The sequence below is a fragment of the Ictalurus furcatus genome, chromosome 2, assembly GCF_023375685.1.
Source record: "Ictalurus furcatus strain D&B chromosome 2, Billie_1.0, whole genome shotgun sequence".
NCBI lineage: Eukaryota > Metazoa > Chordata > Actinopteri > Siluriformes > Ictaluridae > Ictalurus > Ictalurus furcatus.
In genome coordinates, this window is record NC_071256.1 from 17,690,730 (window position 1) to 17,711,432 (window position 20,703).

General features: G+C 36.1%; 1 protein-coding gene across 6 annotated transcripts in view; it reads left to right on the forward strand.

Moving 5' to 3' along the window:
- Positions 1-14,207, forward strand: part of LOC128624049 (transcription factor COE3) — a 103,710-nt gene extending 89,503 nt beyond the window's left edge. For 2 of the 6 annotated variants that reach the window (XM_053651347.1, XM_053651355.1), the window contains exons 12-16: positions 97-162; positions 433-607; positions 4,552-4,737; positions 7,228-7,317; positions 8,782-14,207. In XM_053651347.1, the coding sequence (XP_053507322.1) occupies positions 97-162; positions 433-607; positions 4,552-4,737; positions 7,228-7,317; positions 8,782-8,813 (549 nt within the window). In that variant the 3' untranslated portion in view covers positions 8,814-14,207. Of the gene's footprint in view, positions 1-96; positions 163-432; positions 608-4,551; positions 4,738-7,073; positions 7,093-7,162; positions 7,493-8,781 lie in introns of those variants that run through there. The other 4 variants (XM_053651331.1, XM_053651339.1, XM_053651371.1 and 1 more) reach the window with 3 other exon arrangements.
- The last annotated feature ends 6,496 nt before the right edge of the window (positions 14,208-20,703 follow it).

The following is a 20,703-nucleotide window of genomic DNA, read 5'->3' on the forward strand; positions in this document are numbered from 1 at the left end:
CTCATTCATATTGCACTTGAGGAGAATGTTTAGCTAAACTCTGCATGCTTATGTGTGTGTGTGTGTGTGTGTGTGTGTGTGTGTGTGTGTGCGCAGGAGGTGCTGTTAAAGAGAGCAGCAGACCTGGTGGAAGCTCTTTATGGAATGCCTCATAATAATCAGGTATGTTAGCACTGCAGTGGCCCTGAATGTATTATTATTATTATTATTATTATTATTATTATTATTATTATAATTATTATAGAGTTAACCTCAGGATCATAATGACCTGAAAAAGTTGAAAAAGGTTGCATGTGGGAAAAATCAAAAAATTTTTCTTTCATGCCTGGTTTATAATTAATCAATACCAGTACCAATAGATTTGGAACTGACTGCATGCTGAAAGTCTTCTCTCTCTCTCTCTCTCTCTCTCTCTCTCTCTCTTTCTCTAAGGAGATCATCTTGAAGCGGGCGGCCGATCTTACCGAGGCTCTGTACAGCGTGCCACGCAGCCATAACCAGCTGCCCTCTCTGACCGGGTCAAGTGCACACTCAGGCATGATGGGAGTGAACTCGTTCAGCAGCCAGCTCGCCGTCAACATCTCCGAGGCCACACAGGCCGACCAGGGTGAGTGTGTATGAGTGTGTATGTGTGTGTTTGGACTGAGTAGCTGTATAATCAGACATGTCAGTACTATGATGGCCGTAGAGACTTGTGACTCTAGCGTGAATGTGTATTTGTGTAAATACACATTTTTTACACATTTCTGGATACACACTGTAGGTGTTTTAACACAGCTGATTATACAGATAGCAAGACAGTCACAAAATATTTCTCGGTTTGTCAATCAAAAGCAATCTTTTGCTTTGTGGTGAAATGTAGCATTGCAGTTCACAGCGATAAACAATATAACAATGTAAATATAAACAATATAAATATATAGAAATTGTTTGCTAGTTTCTTGCCTTAGATAAAACAAGTTTGTTTTAGTGCTAGATCGCTAATTAATGCTAGCTTGCAAAATTACAAAACTAGCGAGTTAACAATTAAGGAATAACCGGTATAGCGAAATAATCAATGACAAATGTCTTAAAGACTTTCCCATGTTGGGAAACCCATCCCTGACTGTTGACACTGACCAAGCACTGACACTGGAGACTCCTTACAAAAATGTTTAATAAACATCTCCTTACTGAAACATTACCACCATCGTAACTATAACATTTTTAATAATAAAAACACTCTGAATGAACTGTTACTATAGAACCGATAACGTATTAAGCAAGTGCATTATTATAAATTAGCTAGTTGGATAGATTCGACCCTGACAATGAATTCGCTAAACAAATGCCAGCTGTTTTAACTTTTTTTTTTTGACCTGCTGAATTTGTGACGATTTATTTGCATGACCAAATATTGGTACATATCTATTTGTAGAAAAGAGATCCTGCAGAGTGACAAATGATTTTTGGGATGAGGGTTGGGCGAGAGAGAGAGAGAAGAGAGCGAGAGAGAGTGAGAGATTAAGTCGCATTGTTTTGTCATGCCTGTCACACACACGCTTCAGAGTTGCCACTCATAATGAGCATCTCTCTCGTGAAACCCACGCATGGTTCTGTTTGCTGCTTTTGTGAATCGTGCACGTATATATATATATATATATATATATATATATATATATATATATATATGTGTGTGTGTGTGTGTGTGTGTGTGTGTGTGTGTGTGTGTGTGTGTGTGAGAGAGAGAGAGAGAGAGAGAGAGAGAAGGATGCTGTTAATGAGTGGAAAGCTGCAGAAGATGACACTGTGTGAATAAAAAATCACAGTGTTTACACACCGTGTCTGTCAACCTGCTCTCTTCACACACACACACACACACACACACACACACACACACACACACACACAGCTATTCATAAGAGTGCTTATGTGTGTATGCATTTAGCTGTTTGTGGGGAACACATTTTCCCAAGACATACAAGATAGCTTTGGTACTGTTGGGACATTTACCAGATCCCATAATAAAAAGTGCCAAAGAGCCAAAATGTGGCTAAGATTAAAGGTAGTGTACCAGAGGTTAAAGAGGACAGTTATTGAGCTTAGTCTTCGGATTCCACATGTTAAGATTTGGGTTCCAGAGGTTAATGTCTTATTAGGTTACATAGGTGAAGATTTGGGTTCTAGAGGTTAATGTCTGACTAGGTTACATAGGTTAAGATTTGGGTTCTAGAGGTTAATGTCTGATTAGGTTCCAAAGGTTAGGATTTGAGTTCCAGAGATTAATGTCTGATTAGGTTATAGAGGTTAAGGTCTGATCAGGTTCCAGTGGTTAAGATTCATGTTCCAGAGGGTAATATCTGATTAGGTTCCATAAGTTAAGTATGATCAAGTTCCAGAGGTTAAGGTTTGTTCAGGTTCCAGACTTTAAGCGTAATCAGGTCCAAGTACTGACCAGGTTCCAGAGGTTAAGATACCGCTTCCAGAGGTTAAGGTCTGGTAATGTTCCAGAGATTAAGGTTAAAGTTTCTGAGGGTAATGTTCATTTTCCACAGGTTAAGATTCAGATTGTAAATATGTGTGATTTTTTTTTTCCATCCATTAATGGGGACCTGTTCACACACCAGTGTCTTGGGGACTGCAGACGTTGTCTGGACAACACTCCTGCTTCCCCTAAGGATAATGCATTGACACATATAGAGGACAATGTAATTATTCCCTCAGATTTAATTGGTCCCATGAGCAACACATCTGTGAAAGACCCACACAAGATTTTAAGGACATTCGGTCCTCATAACTGTACAATACAAGGAGGTGTGTGTAAGAGAAGGAAAGTGTTTCAATATCCGCTCAGAGGAGCCATGGTTGTCTTCATCCACCAGCTCTGTCTCTCTGACAGGAAGAGAGAGAGATGAACAGATCAGTCCATTTATGATAGAGGAGGAGAGAGGAGATGGAGGGAGACAGAAAAAAAAAACATTAATTCCCTTGATGCCTCACTCTCTCTTTCTCATTCTCTCTTCTTGCTCATCCTTCTCTATGTTCATCTGCTTTCCTCATTCAGGCAGGAAAGAACACCTACAGAACCCCATGAGGTCATGGGAAAAGAGCATAAAAACACCCCACTACACACACAGACACACACACACACACACACACACACACACATACACACACACACACACACGCAAGGGCTGTTATTCTTTGTACTGTATGTATTACAGTTATATACACTGATTAAAACATTTGGCCATGTTTCCTCTGTCATTTCCTCTTACTTTTGCACTCTCTCTCTCCCTCTCTCTCTCTCTCTCTCTCTCTCATTTTTGGTCATATACTCCTAGTCTGTTTTATTGAATTGTTCTGCTACTTTACATTATTTAGCTAACAAATTACCATTCAATTAATATTAAACCATTTGCTAAGCTATTGATCTTTGAAAAAATCCACTAGATGTGGCCAGGAACCACCTACTCTCACAGGAAGAGACTATTTGACCTACGTTGCAAACAGCCAACCACTTTTACTCAAAAGTCTCAAATACCTTTTATAAACATAACAATATAAAAATTTGTTGTGTAAGTATGTACTATATACACTACTGTAAGCAAATGAGATAGCAGACTTTAGGATTCCGAAGTCTGTCGCCAGATAAGTGTACAAAAGATTGTACAGTTTTGCAGCTACTGTAGTGGTCTGCGACATTTCCTTTTATTGAGATGAAATCTAATCAAAAATCATGATTGAAAATCGATGTTTCCAACACTGTGTAGTCATTTTATGATGATTTAGGTAGTGCAAAACTAGTAGCTGTAATAGCTTCCCTTACATGTTAGCCTCAAGTGCAGAACTAAAGAACTGAAGTGCAGACACCCATTTTGGCTGATCTTGGGGAAACAATTGGCCACACTGTTCTTTTAAAGATGTTGCTTCATCTCTAAAGCATTATTTAATTATCTCACCATCTCCTTAATGAATTAGGTGATGCATGATGACATCCATGTTTTTTGCTTGACTTCTTATCCTGTGTGTAAGCATCCATCCTATGACCTCTGAGAAGGTGTGTGTGGACGACAAGGTGCCATGTCCACATATGCTGTCATTGTGTAAGAATGAAGCAGATCAGCTTACTGAACACACACGAGATAGTCCAGCTCCACCTGTCAGTATTCAGGATTCGGACAATGTGAAGACTCTGCAAGCTTGGCTTTAGTTTGAGCTCATGCATGTGTGTGTGTGTGTATGTGTGTGTGTCTTGGCGCTCTCTTGCTTCTTGATACACAGCCAGCAAGCCAGCACTCCATCAATGGCCTTCCTGCTGAGAAATTCAGACAGAGAGAATGGGAAACACATGTTAGGAGGATAAGTGGAAGGGCAGCACTGACACTCTTTCTCATTCGCTTTTTTCCCCTCCCCTGACACACACATCCGAACGGTGTGTCCTTGTTAGGCCTGTATGTCCACAGTGGATATATTTGACTATCATGTCTTATAAAAATGTACTATAACAGCATGCTTAGTTCTAATAACAGAGTCTGTTCTAAGCCTACTGTCTGTGTCTCATTGCTTCAGGTTATTCACGTAACTCCAACAGCGTGTCTCCTCGGGGCTATGTGCCGAGCTCCACGCCTCAGCAGTCCAACTACAACACCATCACCTCCACCATGAACGGCTACGGAGCCGCTGGCATGACCAACCTCGGCGTGCCTGGTTCACCCAGCTTCCTCAATGGATCCACTGCCAACTCGCCCTACGCAAGTGAGTGAACACAAACCTAGTGTTAAAAAGGAACGACAATGCAATGATAACAGCAGATCAATAGCAGCATGGCTGTAGAATACCTGTACAGTTGTTGCTGTACAGGTGTAGCTGACATCTACCTGTACAAGTGAAGATTACAAGTGTACTGGGTACTTATTTGGTCATGTGTTGTTTGAGATATTTGGTAATCTGTGGCTACATTCTAGACCTGCAGAGGTACAGCTGTAGTTTGCTTGTTGAGGTACTTATGTAGTCTTCCTGAACAGATGGTACATGATACAGTACTTCATCTGCACAAGTGTTGCTGTAGTCTAACTGTGCAGGTAGCTTATTTTAGTCTACCTGTCCAGGTGTTAGTCGACTGGTAGTTTTCCTGTACAGGTGCTTCTATATTCTACCTGACCAGGTGTTTTGGTACTTTTTGGCACAGGTGTAAGTCTAGTCTACCAGGGCAGATGGTTTTGCCTACCTGTATAGATGTTTCCAGTACTTTACTTGTAGTTGATCTGAACAGGTATATACTTCCTATATGGTTGTATCTATAGTCTATCTGGGCAGGTGCTGAAGTGATTTCCCTGTACAGTTGTTTCTTTAGTCTACTGGCACAGGTAGTTTATTTGGGCAGGTGGATTTGTCTACCTGTATAGTTGATTCCAGTATTTGAAGTTGATCTGAATGGGTGTTTCTGTATTCTTCCTATATTGATGTTTTTAAAGCAGGGTTGTCCAATCGTGGTTTTCATTCCAATCAAGCAGAAGCCACACCTGATTCCACCTGTTTAATTAGTTCATCTTGGCTTTCAATAGACTATCAGGTGTGGCTCCTGCTTGATTGGAATGAAAACTTGCCCGCACACTGGCTCTTTCTGGATAAGATTGGACACCACTGGTCTACTAGCACAGTGTCTTTTGGTAGTCTATCTGGGCAGGTGTTTACTATGTGTTTCTAATATTTTACCTGTTGACTTATTGATAGTATGCCCTAGAGAGAATAGGTAGGTATTCCAATACCTTACCTATACAGGTATTTTTGAAGTATGTCAGAACAGTAATTTCTGTAGTCTGTTTGGTACTATGTGTTATTGTAGCTATCCATAACTGTTGCTGTAGTTTACCGTTACAGATGTATTTGTGATATACTGGTGCATCAGTAAATTACAGGTGTGGTTATGCAATTTATCAGTACATGTCGGGCTGTATCTGATATCTGACTGGATCTGTTCCATTTCTGTTGCTCTTAGTCGACCTAGTACTTAGTTTCAGTTATTTGGAATCAAAATCTATGTACAGTCTAAGGCTTGGGCACCTCTACAAGGAGGCTACAAAATCCAATGTTGTCTAGCTGGTTGCTACAAGAGGAAGAGACGGTTTCAGCTTTGAAAAAGTCTCGCCAACACTAATTACTGCCACTCACGCTCATCTTCCTCCTCATCTTCATCCTCACTAACACATTAACATGCCTGTAATGCGGCTTGCTGTCTGTGCTGAACTCTAGCTGCCAGTGTTGATTCTCCTTTCACATTGCTTTATAATTTAGTCCTTTATACGTCAGCGGCATGAAATTCAAACAACATGATTCTACTTAGGCACGTCGGAACGGGGTGAATGTGTAATATGCCCTCTTGGGTAATTCAGCTGTGCATTTAAGTACTTGAGTTGTTGTAGCTCAGTTCATATATTCCGTCCACAGTACTCGTGTTTCATTTGATTGGCATATGGTTGGCAGTCACGGCGGCGAGCAAAGCGACAAGGTTTTATTTCATTTGCTTTTAGCGCAAAGGAGGCAGGATGATTTGGCTGGGAAAATAGATTTAATATTTTAAGGAGGAATGTGCTTTCGGCTAATCTGTATTCTTAAACGCAGTTGTGGGTAGATTCACCAGGTAGTCTTTTTTTTTTGTTCTAAGAAAAGGAGAGACCATGTTTGGTGTCATGCTTTTTCCCTTTCTGTTCTTTCATCTGTGTGTGTGTGTGTGTGTGTGTGTGTGTGTGTGTGTGACTGTATTGAAAGACAAACTTTTTTTTATTATTATTATTATTGCTGTGTTAAATGTGGGGCTATTTCTTAATAATTGTGTGTGATGCTCTATAAACGATGTAACTTATGGATTATGTAAGTTATGGATCAACTTTGCCATTCCGGTAGCATCCTCTCGCATCCCCATCCTCCTGCTCCCTTCCAGTCGTCCCTTTGCACTTCATCCGAGCCCTAATAACCAGCATGAGCGCCCTCCCGATCACCTACTTACTCATTCATTCACCTCTGGGTGTGTGTGTGTGTGTGTGTGTGTGTGTGTGTGTGTGTGTAGACACGTGCATGTGTGTCTGTTTCAGTCACCCTTCCTACCACCCCATCATCCTCCATCCTTCCTCTTCATCATCATTATTTTCTTTTTTTGCATTTTCCTTTTTGCATCCGTCACTTCTTCCCTCTACTCCTCCATCAATTCCTCTTCCTCATTCTCTCCTGTTCATATGATCTCTGCAGTCAAACAGAAGAGCGCCTTCGCCCCCGTCGTGCGGCCTCAGACCTCCCCGCCCCCCACCTGCACCAGCACCAATGGGAGCAGCCTACAGGGTGAGAACCCCACCCCTCTCCTGCCTCTCAGCCAATCAGAACGATCCTAGAGCACCTAGGCTTATAATCGTCCTAATCAACAAAAATGAATCAAATCAGAAAAATACACCGTACAGAAAGGTCGAAGGTCAAAGTTGATCCATAACTACGAGATTTATTTCCTGATTTGTCACTGTAATAGGGATTGATGTTTATGTAAAAAAAAAAAAAAAAGAAAAGAAAAATATTACTTTGAATTTAATGAAGTTACTGTTGATCCATAACTATATTTTTTCCCCAAACTATTATTGTGATATGGGTTTATCTTAGTACCTAGAATATAATTTTCATTTTAAATAATTTTTTTTTATACTTTTGAATTTCCACAGAATTACTTAGATTTATTGCAAAAAAATTGTATGTAGTATAGTATATTTCAGTATAGTATAGTATTATACAGTACAGTAATAGCATCTAATATGATTCAGATTTCTAAATAAAAAAAATAAGTTAATCCATAACTATAGTTTCATAATATTGTTTGATTTTTTAAAAATATCATTTTCGGATTTTCTATCCTAATCTATCTGATCTATAAATCTGTTATTGTAATTGTAAATATTTGGGTTTATCATATAAAACTGGTTTTAATTGTATGAAATTTACAAATGAATTACATTTATTTATTTAAGGTCAAATTAAGAAAAAGTAACTACAATTAAGAAAAAGAAGAAAGAAATATTTAAACAATACTGTCACAAATATTTCTAGGTCAATATTGATCCATAACCATATCACCTGCCAAAACATGGTTATTCAAATAATAATAATAATAATAATAATAATAATAATAATAATAATAATAATTATATATATATATACACACACATATATATATATATATATATATATATATATATATATATATATATATATATATATATTTCTCACTTAACTTTATATAAATTAATTGTTTAGATTTTTGGAATTTTCAGATTAAATATGATGTGATTTGAAAACTTTTTAAATATTAATAAAACTCTAAGTTGAGTTTTATTGAGTTTTATTGAGTTGAGTTTTATAACTATGTTTAGTTAGATGACTAAGATTAAAAAAAATTACTAGATGGATTGACTTTATAGATGATCTCACTCTAACCAACTGCCTAGTTATTTAATATTTACAAAATATATGTATTATATAAGACAATTATGGGGGCCAGTTATTTTTGATGGAATTGCAGAGTATTGAACTGGACTGAGCCCGTGTCAGTCATGTGACCCTGTTGCTTAATTGTCATAATCTCGGGCTGGTTTGCATATTATTCGGTAGGTAGTTGTTATTTTTTTAATCTCTCTACATTCGATTAGGACACGGTTTTATAATAAGTAGTTACAAATGAAGACTTATAAGGTATTTTGTATAAAAATTACTAACCAAAAGTGTGTGTCTGGTCACTGATTGTGTTTGCATCTTGTTTTGCAGCCATGGCTGGTCTCATCGTCCCTCCCATGTGAAGCAGGAGGAGAAGTTTGCGCTTATTGAGCTTCACCTGATGAATATAAAACTCCAAGATTCTCAAGAACTCACCGACTCAAACATCATCTTAGTAAATATCCTCACATCATCATCATCATCATCTAATGGAGGAGCGTTTTTCTTTTCTTTTCTTTTTTGAACAAAGAAATCTTTTCCACAATCTGGACAACCTGGACAAAGTGCATTTAAAAGATAAAGACCAACCAAACGTCTTTTCTTTCTATTTTCTGTTGGATCGAATCCCCTTTGATCGTCGTCGTCTTCTGGGATTTTGCAAAGAACAGCAGCCGAAGCCATGAATGCGAACGCAGCTAGCTTTCAGGATTGGAGATGATTTCAGCACGACCTGAACAGTTTGGAAGTGTGCAGCGGTTACCCGCGGCTCGGCTCCAGACTTTTTATTTGCATGCGGAGCGGATCTCGTTTAATTTCAGTTCATATTCATGAACTTCATCATGTAATGATGGAGCGAGCCAAATGGAAAAGGGAATAAGCTCGTAAAAAAAAGTCAAATCGAAGGCGAGAAATGAGGAAACCTACAAGAAAAGTGCTAACTTCTTCCCACTTCTTATGCTAACTCATACGAAGTCTTGCCAACGTCAATTTCTACTACATGTTCACCACTGAAATAAATAGAGAATTTCAAGAATGATGTTACTAACCTGATCCAGATGCACAACGGCCGGGTTGAGCTCGAAGATTTAAAGAATCGGCATCATTTGTTTTTTTTTTTTAGAACGAGTCGATGAGTGTGTAGGTACATTAGAGTCGCAGGTGTGTGGATCGCTAGATTTAAACCAGGAATGCTTTCTGCAACTTTATTCACATTTAGGTACCAGACATTATTGTTGAACTTCTTGTGAAATTTTTTTGTATGTATTTATAGAAAAAAAAGTATGTTTGGAGATTTCTTTGGTGATTTAGGCCTGAATTATAGTATCACATATCTCTTGATGTCTTAATACCTTTTAGATCTTGTAAAAAAGTGTGAAAAGTCAACCTTTTTTTTTCTTTGTAAAAACAAAACAAAAAAACCCCCACAAAAATTCCATGTCAGGTCACCTGTTTTTTTTTTTTTTTTTTTTTTTTAAAGCAGGATGTACTCTCCACCACTTTTGTAAAGGAACAAAAAAAAATTACACTTTAATTTGTATATTTAACTTTTTCTTTTTGTAAACAGCATTTTGTGTTCTCGTTCAAACTTCCTCGTCCTGTGAGTTCTTGTGACAAAAACGTGTACGTTCATCATTCTTTCTAACTGCACTGTTTTCTTTGGGGAACTAACAAGAGCAATGTATCTTAGCGAACAAACCTAAATGGAAAAAAATGGGATAAAACGAAAAACAGTTCCACAAATAGGCACCAGTATGTTCTCACACATTTAGTTATTTTGTTACTTTGGTGATGACTGAGATGAATGATTGCTCAACATTTTTTAAAGGTCAGGTCAGGATGCCTCATTGTGGTGAGTTTAAACGAGTGAACTTTTAGGAAAACCACCAGTAGATAATATGCCCTAAATTTAATACTTAGTAAAAAAAAAAATTATAGACAAATTGTTGAAAATTCCAAGATGGCAAAATATGACTTTACGTACAAAATATTAAAAATACGTCTATAAAATTGTACACAATGCTTAGAAAACTAGCTGGAGAAATAACTAATGTTATTTCTAACATAAATAATAAAAAATAACTAATGTTATTTCTAGCATCATTGCACACAACCTGCATTAATTACTTATGCAAAATGCATTTAACAGTCCGCACAGGATTTCGCTGATTTTTTTGTGATTGTTGCGGCCAAAAATGCTTGATTTTGCTGCAGCTTTGTTCAAAATTTGCGATAAAATTTGCAGAATTTTTTTTGCTTTTTTTTTTTGCTGAGAACTACTTGAATTTGGCAAAACTGCAACTGCACGGGATAGTTTTGCACGATCTTTCGCAGTAATGTATGTTGGTATATCAGACCTTTTAGCTGCACTCATATTCGACTCACGTGAATCGAAGAGGGCTTTGGCTGAATGCTTGTTGTGAAATCTGCAGTAATTTAGAAAAATTTCAAGCTCCTATGAATATCGCGGAGTTTGCTTGATTTTGTGTTCATTTCTGCGATTGCAAAATCACGAAATCCTTGAGGGACTGATTTAATGCAAATCAACTTGAAATCCAGAACACAGAGTGGAAGTCATGCAGTTATGAAGTTCCTTCAGATTTATTATCTGCTTTTTTTTGTGGATGTAACAAAGTAGAGGTTCTTCTGTAGAGCAAAGATCAAATCTCACTGGGTACATATTTAGACTCTGAAGTGACATGTTGGTTATTTTTCTTATTTGCCGTGGCCATGAATTAAGTATATTGAGGCCACAAACTAAGTATCTCATGGTCATGAATTATATTGTAGCCCACAAAATACCAAATTTGCGAAAAGTCATGCTTAATACGTGGCTTCCAGTTAATTATTTGACTATAACAGCTGAAAATATTACTTAATGCTACATCCATGTCACATCCAAGTGTAATTATTAATCATCTCCATGATCAGGTTCTTGGGGCTACAATTGTATAATTCTATAGATTTCCCAATATAGGAATGAACTTAACTTATTGCTTTAATATATTAATTTGTGGCCACACCTTATTAAAAAAAATAACCACCATGTAGTTACCCAAAACATTACTGAGTTTCCTCAAGATTTATTCAGCAGATGAGGGGAAAAGAACACTGCATTTAGATTGTCCAATGTAGAAACCATCTATAGACTGTCTGGAAGCAGCTTATCAACTGATTCTGCCATGAAAACTATCAAGAGAGCCCACATGAACTGAATTTGACATTGTGATAGGATGAGGGACGAGCTATGGATGTTCTACTACACATCAAGACCTCTAACCTGGACCATCCAAATAAAGTGAGAGCAAAAAAGTTACATGTTTATAGTCTTTAGAGTGTCTATAGATCTACTAAAGGTCTACTCTAGATCTACTATAGATCTACTCTAGGTCTGCTAAACATCACCAGCTGTGCAAGGAATAAAACATGATGGGGGTGTGCAGTTAAATAATCAATAGAAAAAGAATCAATGTCACAAAGTCTTTTATTCCTCTTCCACCACAGCAATTTATTTTAAAGTTACCTTTACCACTGACTATTACAGAGCACTGACACCGGAGACTCCTTCAATAAATGCTAAATAAATGTCTCCTCACAGCAATATTAGTCAACCAATTGATCTGACCAATCAGAGTCAAGAATTCAACAGCGCTGTGGTATAAAAACTGTTGACATATTGTTTTAAGTTAGCTAAAAAACTCAACGTGGGGCAACAACAGGTTGTTGACAGTCTATAAGGTTGTTTTTTTAATTTTTTATACCATTTGTTGAGTGTCTACATTGAACTAGCTAAATAGAACAATGTATAAATGAAGCCTTGAAAAAACAAACGTTAATAGTTTGGGATATTTACGTACATAGTTTGGATTTTTTGCGTGTTGCTCTGTTTTTTGAAAATTGATATCGGAAACTCAATTGATCTCAATGGGTGAAACTTGGGTAAGAAAACCTCTCTCAAGTGAATTGTGGAATTGTAGCTTGAAAGTAAATGTTATGAGTTTGCTACATTCGAGTTTATGTTCACAATCATTAGCATCATTTTAAGTTATAAACTAAAACATATGCCAATATAGATTTGCAACATCTGCCATAAACAAAACAGTTAGCTAATTCTGTAATAAAAAGTGCATTTTTTTACCCAATGATATGTGCATTTAATTGTGAGCAGTATAATGTTTATTTATTTGGGAAACAATAGTTGACAGGATCCAGTGTAATCAATAATAAATAATTCACAGCTGTTGCCATAGGGACGTATGTTGTATCCTTCACCTGTTACGATAACCTGTCATAACTTGTAATCCGTCCTCCAACTAGGAAAAACCAAAGAAAACCCCCACAACTCGGGAACCTCAACTCCAAGTTCAGCCAGTGAAGTCGAATCAAAATGGCTGCTCAGAGCATCAACAGTAAACAAATTAGCACCTCTTTCATTTACTGCATATACATCTATTGGCTTTAGACCAATCAACATACAGACATATTTGCATGTTAAATCTATAACAGAACTAAATATACACGTTATCACAATTAGCTGGCTAGCTTGTTGCTAACAAAAGACGAACATGTTCTCTCTTCATGTGTTGGTAGCTTGAAACGCAAGGTTGAAAATGATAATTCCGAGCTCTGATTTCCGAGAATGCACGGTAACACCGTGTGTAGAAAAGAAATGTTACAATGTCACCCACTGAGATCAATGGAATGCACCGCAATACGTGAAATCATTCTGACTATAAATTTAAAGCTATTTATTTACCAGATTTTTCAGATTATATTGAAGGTTTTATTCATATGATGTCATCTCCGAGGCTGATTTTAAACTGAACGCTAACGGTGCAGGTATAAATAAATATATGTAGATGTAAATTCATATAAAAGATTTGGGTGAGTTGATGAGTGAGTACATGAAATATATCTCTCTTTTTTTTTTAATGTACTGATTTTTGCCTTTAAATCACTAAACGAGAAGAACTTTACTGTTGGAATGAAGTCATCACTATTTATGTTCTGTATGTGTGAAAAAAGACTTATGTTAAATGTCACATATTGAGCCATTATACAAACACAAGTTCAGTCTCTCTCTCTCTCTCTCTCTCTCTCTCTCACACACACACACACACACACACACACACACTTCCTGTCTATCCTGTCATCGTGTTGCGTTTTAGGGTGTAAGAACACCAGGTTTGACTTTCCTTTTCCTTTTTATTTCCCCGATGTTGAAAAGGGTAGAGGTACTGCTTTCTGATCTTTGTGAAATATTGAAATATATTGAAAGTATATCAAAAGCACAATGTTTAATTAATGTCTTTAGAACTGAGGAGAACCCTTTCGTCTCCTCTCACACATAAATGTGCTGTACATAAGTGCATGTTTTTTTTTTCCTTTCTTTGTTTTTTTTTCTGTGATACCGTGGTTTTTGTACAGAAACAGACTAATAAAGATTACATTTGGCTTGAAAAAGAAAACGGATGCCTTAATGACAGCAATAACGATGATGAGATGGTTTTCTTTTTATGGCAGCGATTGACAGAGCCGTTAAAATCAAATAAGCGGAGATACAAACATTACATTTTTCTTTTCTTTTCTTTTTTTTTAGAGACTTAAAAGTTCACAGGTTTTTAGGTACAGAATTCCAGGTTGTGTTGCCATAGTAACTAAAATTTCAGACAAAAAGATGTTAAAAATGAATGGTGAGACAAAAAGTGCGATGTTAAAAAAAGGTGAGACATAAAAATATAAAAAGAAAATATAATAAGACTGGAAAATAAACAAAAATAAATAAATATATAAGCAGTATAAATAAAAGTAAAGTGCTCTTTTTTTAATTTAAGAGTTCATACATTATAAGTTAGAGAATTCCAGATCTTGTTGGCATACTAAGTAAAAAAAAAAAAAAAAGACCTTAAACCACCAAGAGAAAAAATATAAAAAAGAAATAACTAATTTAATGCAATTTAATTTAATACTCAGAGTTTTTTTAAAGAGAATTTTTTTGAAGCTCTCTTGTTTTTAGTTTTCAGAATTTCAAATATTGTTGCTGTAGTAACTAAAAGTTTAGACAAAAAGGTGTTAAAATACAAAAAGGAAACGTAATAAATATATTACTCAATTAATAAATAATAAATAATTCAAGTAAATTGTATTTAATGTTTAAAATCTTTTTCGAGATTTAGGAGCTGTCAGGATTACAAATCCTGTTCCAATGGAAAAAAGACAAAAAAACAAAACAAACAACAACATGTAACATAGGCTTTTTTTTTTGTTTCGTTTTTGTTTTTTGTGATCTTAAGTTTAAGTTAGACAAATCCAGATCTCGTTGCTGAGACAAAAATACAAAGATAAATAAAATACAATACAATTCAAATGGATTAAAATCATAGTCATGTGATATTCACACACACACACACACACACACACACACACACACACACACACACACATACACACACACTATTCCTCTTTTCTCGGGCTTGGATTCTCTCCACACCTTTCACAGAGCTTCATCCTTCCAAGGTTTTGACCTTTTGGTTAGGATGGCCTGCCAGAACCCCTCCGCTGACGGACATTGTTTTCAAGTCGGCTCCAAATCACACTTTTTAATCTTTATAGATCATGATCAGCAACTTCTCGCTTAGTATTGGTGTAATAAGAGCATTCAGGCCGTGACACACACTCACGTCAACAAAAGCATTGAAAAAAATGGATGACACTGACACTGGAGACTCCTTCTGTTGACATTCCCTGATCAAAAACTTCACCATATCAACAATTACTGATGATGTCACAATATAATTTTAACAAGTAAATCAAAAAAGCTAAAACTTACTGAATGAACAAAAGATGAGGGACAGCAAGTACAGTTTAAGTATGTAAGTTTAGCAGCTTAGCATATTGATACTGATATAAATTTAGCTAGCTAGCATAGGTTAATAAACGTAACTCTTATTGTAGTTTTATAATGAGAAATATTTGCTACTTTTGACAATATTCAACATATTTTTCTTTCTTTTTTTGTTTTCGAATTTCAATTCTTTTAGATATCAAGAACGTTTGTTTTCATATTTCAACGTTTAATCATATAGAACGTTTACAAACAGAAGTAAAATAGTGAATTTCAGACGCAAATAGTAAAATAGTGTTCAGAAACCGATAAAAATGTATTTGTCTGATTTAGGTATAGTGTTCACACTTGTAGACTATTCATTTAAGGTCATTCTTAGAAATATCTATGATCCAAACCAACCACTCCAATGTCATACACAACGTTATTCTGATTTTTATTACTACATATACTCAGACTTTCCGCAAAATGTCATCTTAGGAAGTACAAATATCTGGAATATAGTCAAATCTGTTTAGTTTGACCTTTTATAAGATTACAATAAAGCAAATATGAACTTATCAATCCTATTTCTAGTCATTTATACTACAACCATGTAAAAAATCACATTAGTGAATAGTAGGACTGGACTAGATAAAATTTTATGATACATTTTGGAGGAAAAAATCATGAAAACAATGCAGTTCTCACATTAGGACCTTTCTGTGTGTGTATGTAACCCTGAAAGTTTGTGTGTGTGTGTGTGTGTGTGTGTGTGTGTGTGTGTGTGTGTGTACATGTGTGCACGTGCGTCCAAAAAAGCACAACAGCAGTTCATTTGAACTATAAAGCCCCACTAACACTTTGATGCTGTTAGAGATCAGAGGTCGTATCAGACGTAAAGGAAGCCTGTGTGTTATCTGCTGAGTGTGTGGGAGTGTATCAGAGCCTTCGTATCTCCCATCCCACACACACATACAGACACAGCCAAAGAACACACGCGGACACAGAACATGCAGGTCATGCACTATCAGCTATCCTCAAATGTTAAGCAAATGTGGGGTGAAAAAAGTGTTCAAAGACAATTCGTTACTGTTAGATGTATTGAACTCACTCACTTCAATTCACTTCAATTCACTTCAAAAAATATTTTGAAAATGGTTTCCATCGTACTTTAACGAATTATTCTGACTTTGAAATGAATTGTAAGAAAGTTCTTTCTGATTGAACCTGATCAATAATCTACTAAAAAGCAGAAGGCTTTTTTGAAATGATCTATTTTCACAATCTTGGTGCTAGTTTTTGCATGAACAGGTCCTGTCAATGTCTTGTTACCTGATTGTGTTCACCTGTTTCGTTTTAGTCCTTCATTACTTTGTCTGCATATACCCTGGTGTTTCTCTGTCTTGTTGTTATTGTGCATGTCTGAGGCTTCAATTTCCATGGTCTAGTTTCCCTTTTTTTGTTTTGCTTGTTTAGTTGACATTTGGTTATGGATGTTCCGTGTTTTGATATCACCTGTCTGCAGTTTAATAGCTCCTCTGATAGCTTTCAGGGATTTGCATTCTCAACCATGATGAAACAGTGACGTGGGATGTTTTCACACACAGCATTCATAGCATTTGTGATTTTTGTTTCCTACTTTTGTATTGCACCTAGGGAAAATAACAATTGCAAAAAGTCATTTGGCAATTTAAAATTCCTTAACAAGATCTGAACCCTGTCACTCCCTACACTGTAAAAATAGATGTATATATTTTACAGCACTTATTATAGAGTCCAAAACTGTATGTTTACAGGAGGATATATTGATAAAAGTAAATTACTTAAAAAACAAACAAAACATAGCCACATTTTTAGTGCTATACTGTAGTTTTAACGGTTTTTTTTGTTTTTTGTTTTTTTGGTTTTTTTTTGCCAAATGTGCATCTTAAACAAATCTGAATGACTCAATAATAACAAAAGAACCTGATAACTGGTAATCATTTCACATAGGAACAAACACAAGATATCAACTTAAGAAGCTGTGAAAAATAACAAGACTAACAGGCACACAGACTAACAGAATCTGTGGTTATCAGTTCTTGAAAAAACACCCCCAAAACAAACAAAAACAAATTATGAGTGATAATTTGATGTTAAAGCGAAGAACTGCATTTCCCAGGATGCATCACAGCCTCACAAAATGGCTACCTTGGACTCCCGTTCCCTAGCAGCCACCCATTCCCTTGTTACTCCAATTTTTCACACCTGTGTTTAGTTTCAGCTTGATTAGTCTTGTTATTTAAGGTTCTGTTGTTGATTTTATTCCTTACTCTTCAAGTCTGTTGTTTTTAAATATTACCTGTAACGCTACTGCTGTTATTCTGACAGTTATCTCTTTAAATGAGCCAGGCTAGCTAGCACTGTCCAGCTTTAACTCCAGTATGAAATTCAATATCTGGCTAGTTAGCACTGTCTAGAGTTCTGTGCTAAAATGATTTAATGTTTGTGTGTGTGTTTTTTTTAAACCACAAATTAATAATGGGATAAATTAAATTCAGCTAAACAAGGTTCATTTTTGCTTCAGGTTAATGCTTTTAGTGGCTTGTTTTACTGTAATTTTAATGATATTGGATGTTTTACTGTAATGTTACAGCAGTGTTACAGTAGCTAATGAGTAAGGTCCTTTGGAAAAGTATAATCTGCCAGTAAATATCTCCCATGTTTAAGGTATCGGACTGATTTAAACATAGGAATCTCATAGTCCTGAATTTGCTGAACCTCCAAACTTCCATTCATTTAGCTCAAGGCTCAATCCTAAGGGTTCTCTGGTTTGCATCTACTGAGCAAACCCTCGACTAGCCAAAGAAGCCTTGAGAAACATGGGCCTCAGTGTGCTGAAGAGCCTTTCCCACGTTTCAGCTTCTGTCTAACAGCGCCAAGAATTTTGTCGCTTGCTACCGAGCCGTGGAGGAAGCGGAACAGCTTGAGCCGTGTGTAAAATTACGTCCATTAATGGCTCTGCTGAATTGCAATTCAATAAGGGTTTCCGCAGTTAACATTTTATAAGGAACGGAAAAGTGTCTGAGACGCAAAGCTGGTTCTGAAAGGGATTCATGGTGTGGGAGGTTTACGGCTGATTTAGCTAAAAACACAAACGAGAGAGTGTGAGTGTGGAAGATGCTGAGAACAAGGCATAGGAAATGTCCTTTAAGTGGGGGGGGGAACCCTTTCTCAGAGTTTCACATGGTGGAAACTTCTCACACAAGATGAGGGGAAGAGCGGAAGAAATGATGCAAAGAAACTTTCTTAGGCAACATTGGATTGCATTCCATGCTGAAATGTATATTTTGGGCTGTAAATACACACAAAAAAACCAACCGAATACCATTTGAGGCCAGTGTTAAATACTTTTATATGACACTATTAATGAACTAATCATTCCGTCCCTTTGGAGGACGTTGGAGGAGATGCGTCTTAATCTGAGATGTCATCTTGAGGAGTGGATTTTTTATGGACAAAGTTATGAAATAAGGCAATATACAGTATTACTTTAGATTAAGCAAAAATGGTCAGTCATGTTTTCTTTACAAATTGATATAACGAAAATTTTGTTTGAATAATTTGACAACTCAAAATAGCGAATAAAAAGCATGATAAAATAGCTTACATCCCACACACGCATTACAATTTCATGACTTTAATTCAGTATCATATATCTTTATTATTATTCAATTCTGCACACAAATGCAGAATAATAGTATATGCTGCATCACATGCTATTTTATAAGCTGTAAATTAATGACCGCAATAGCCTTTTGTTCAATTTTATGAGGATATGAGGTTCAAATCAATGCTCTCATTCTAATACGTTATGGTTGCTATAGTAACAACTTACACAGAGACTTGTGAGGAGATATTTATGTAACAGTTTTTTTTTTTTTGAAGGAGTCTCCAGTGCCAGCGGTAAAGCTTTTACAAACATGGAGAAGTCTTCAGAGCAGGACTTTGGTGCTTTGTTATTGTTTTAGTGACTTAGAGAGAGAATTTTTTTAGTTTATAGCTGCTATAACATAAGTGATAGGACTTTCTGCAACATAAAATGTAATTATAAACAGATAAAACGTGTCTTTAATAAAAAATGTATTAATTAATAAAGTGATACCAGTAACTCTGCTTCATCACACTACACTATTGTTGATTATTTTCCCTGTAACAGCACTGTGTATTATTCCTTACAATAATAGCTGAATCATTTCCAAAATCTAGAAGCGTTGTGTGAATGTTGCAAGAATGTTATTTTCGTAATGTTAAACCATTGCGTCTGAACATTCTGAGAAAGTTCTTTGCTAACAGGGGCAGAACATATTTGCAACAGTTAATAGTTAGCGGAAGCTTTCTAGCAAAATTGGCTAGCTACTTAAGATCAAACAATTAACATTAACTCTAACTAAGTGTAGTGTTTATGTAAGTAGCTGGCTATTACTTTATGAAATGTATGATTAGTTGATAAAATCGCACTTTTAGGAGGTGTACTAAGAAACAAGAATCAGTGAATGTTTAGTGTGTACATGTTACCTTTTAAATAAAATATGTAGCATCACAGCTATGTGGAAAGCAGGGGACATAAAAGAATATATTAAGTAGATCAAAAAGAAAAGTTTCCATGTGAAATCATGTGATCGTTCTGCTCAGAAAGGGTGAATATTTCAGCAGGAGCAGGAGCTGATAGAGTTACACCAGTGCAAGAGCACAAAAGTCCCTCAGCAGGTGTTCAAAAGTTTGAAGCGATCCATCACCATCATCAGAGACCATGAGGGCTGTAAAATGGACGTCGAGGACCATAGAGGTTTAAGCTTGTGTCCCGGATTGAGTTGCGGCAAGTCTTCTGCCGTGTGTGCGTATATGTACGTGTGTGTGTGTGTGTGGGGGGGGGGGGGTGGGGGGGGGGGTTATGTTGAAGAGCTCGCTGGGTCTGATGGGACTGATAACACCAGCAATGACAGGTGTTACTGAATCATATGATGGAAACGCTGCATTAGAAGTGACTTCACAGTGCAGGTGAAAAACATCAGCACCTGTCACAACACCAGGACAATTTTAAGGGAAAAAATGTATTAATTTCATAAGTTTTAATGACACAATAATTTTAGGTAATGGATTTAAAATGAAGCGATGCGGTTGAAGGTTGTAGCCAATTACCTTGTGATTTCTTTATTTGCTTTTTGATAATGTACATAATGTAATAATATAATTGCATAAAATAAATAATAAATAAATAATGTATTTATTGGTCTTAAACAAAGACATAATTATACTCATTTAAAAAACTGAATTATAATAATTTAAAAAACTGAACAAGTATTATTAATAAAAAACAGTTAAATTAATTCTTTGTCCATAAACAAAAAGAATAATAATACTGATAAAGTTCTGACTTTAGTTATTAA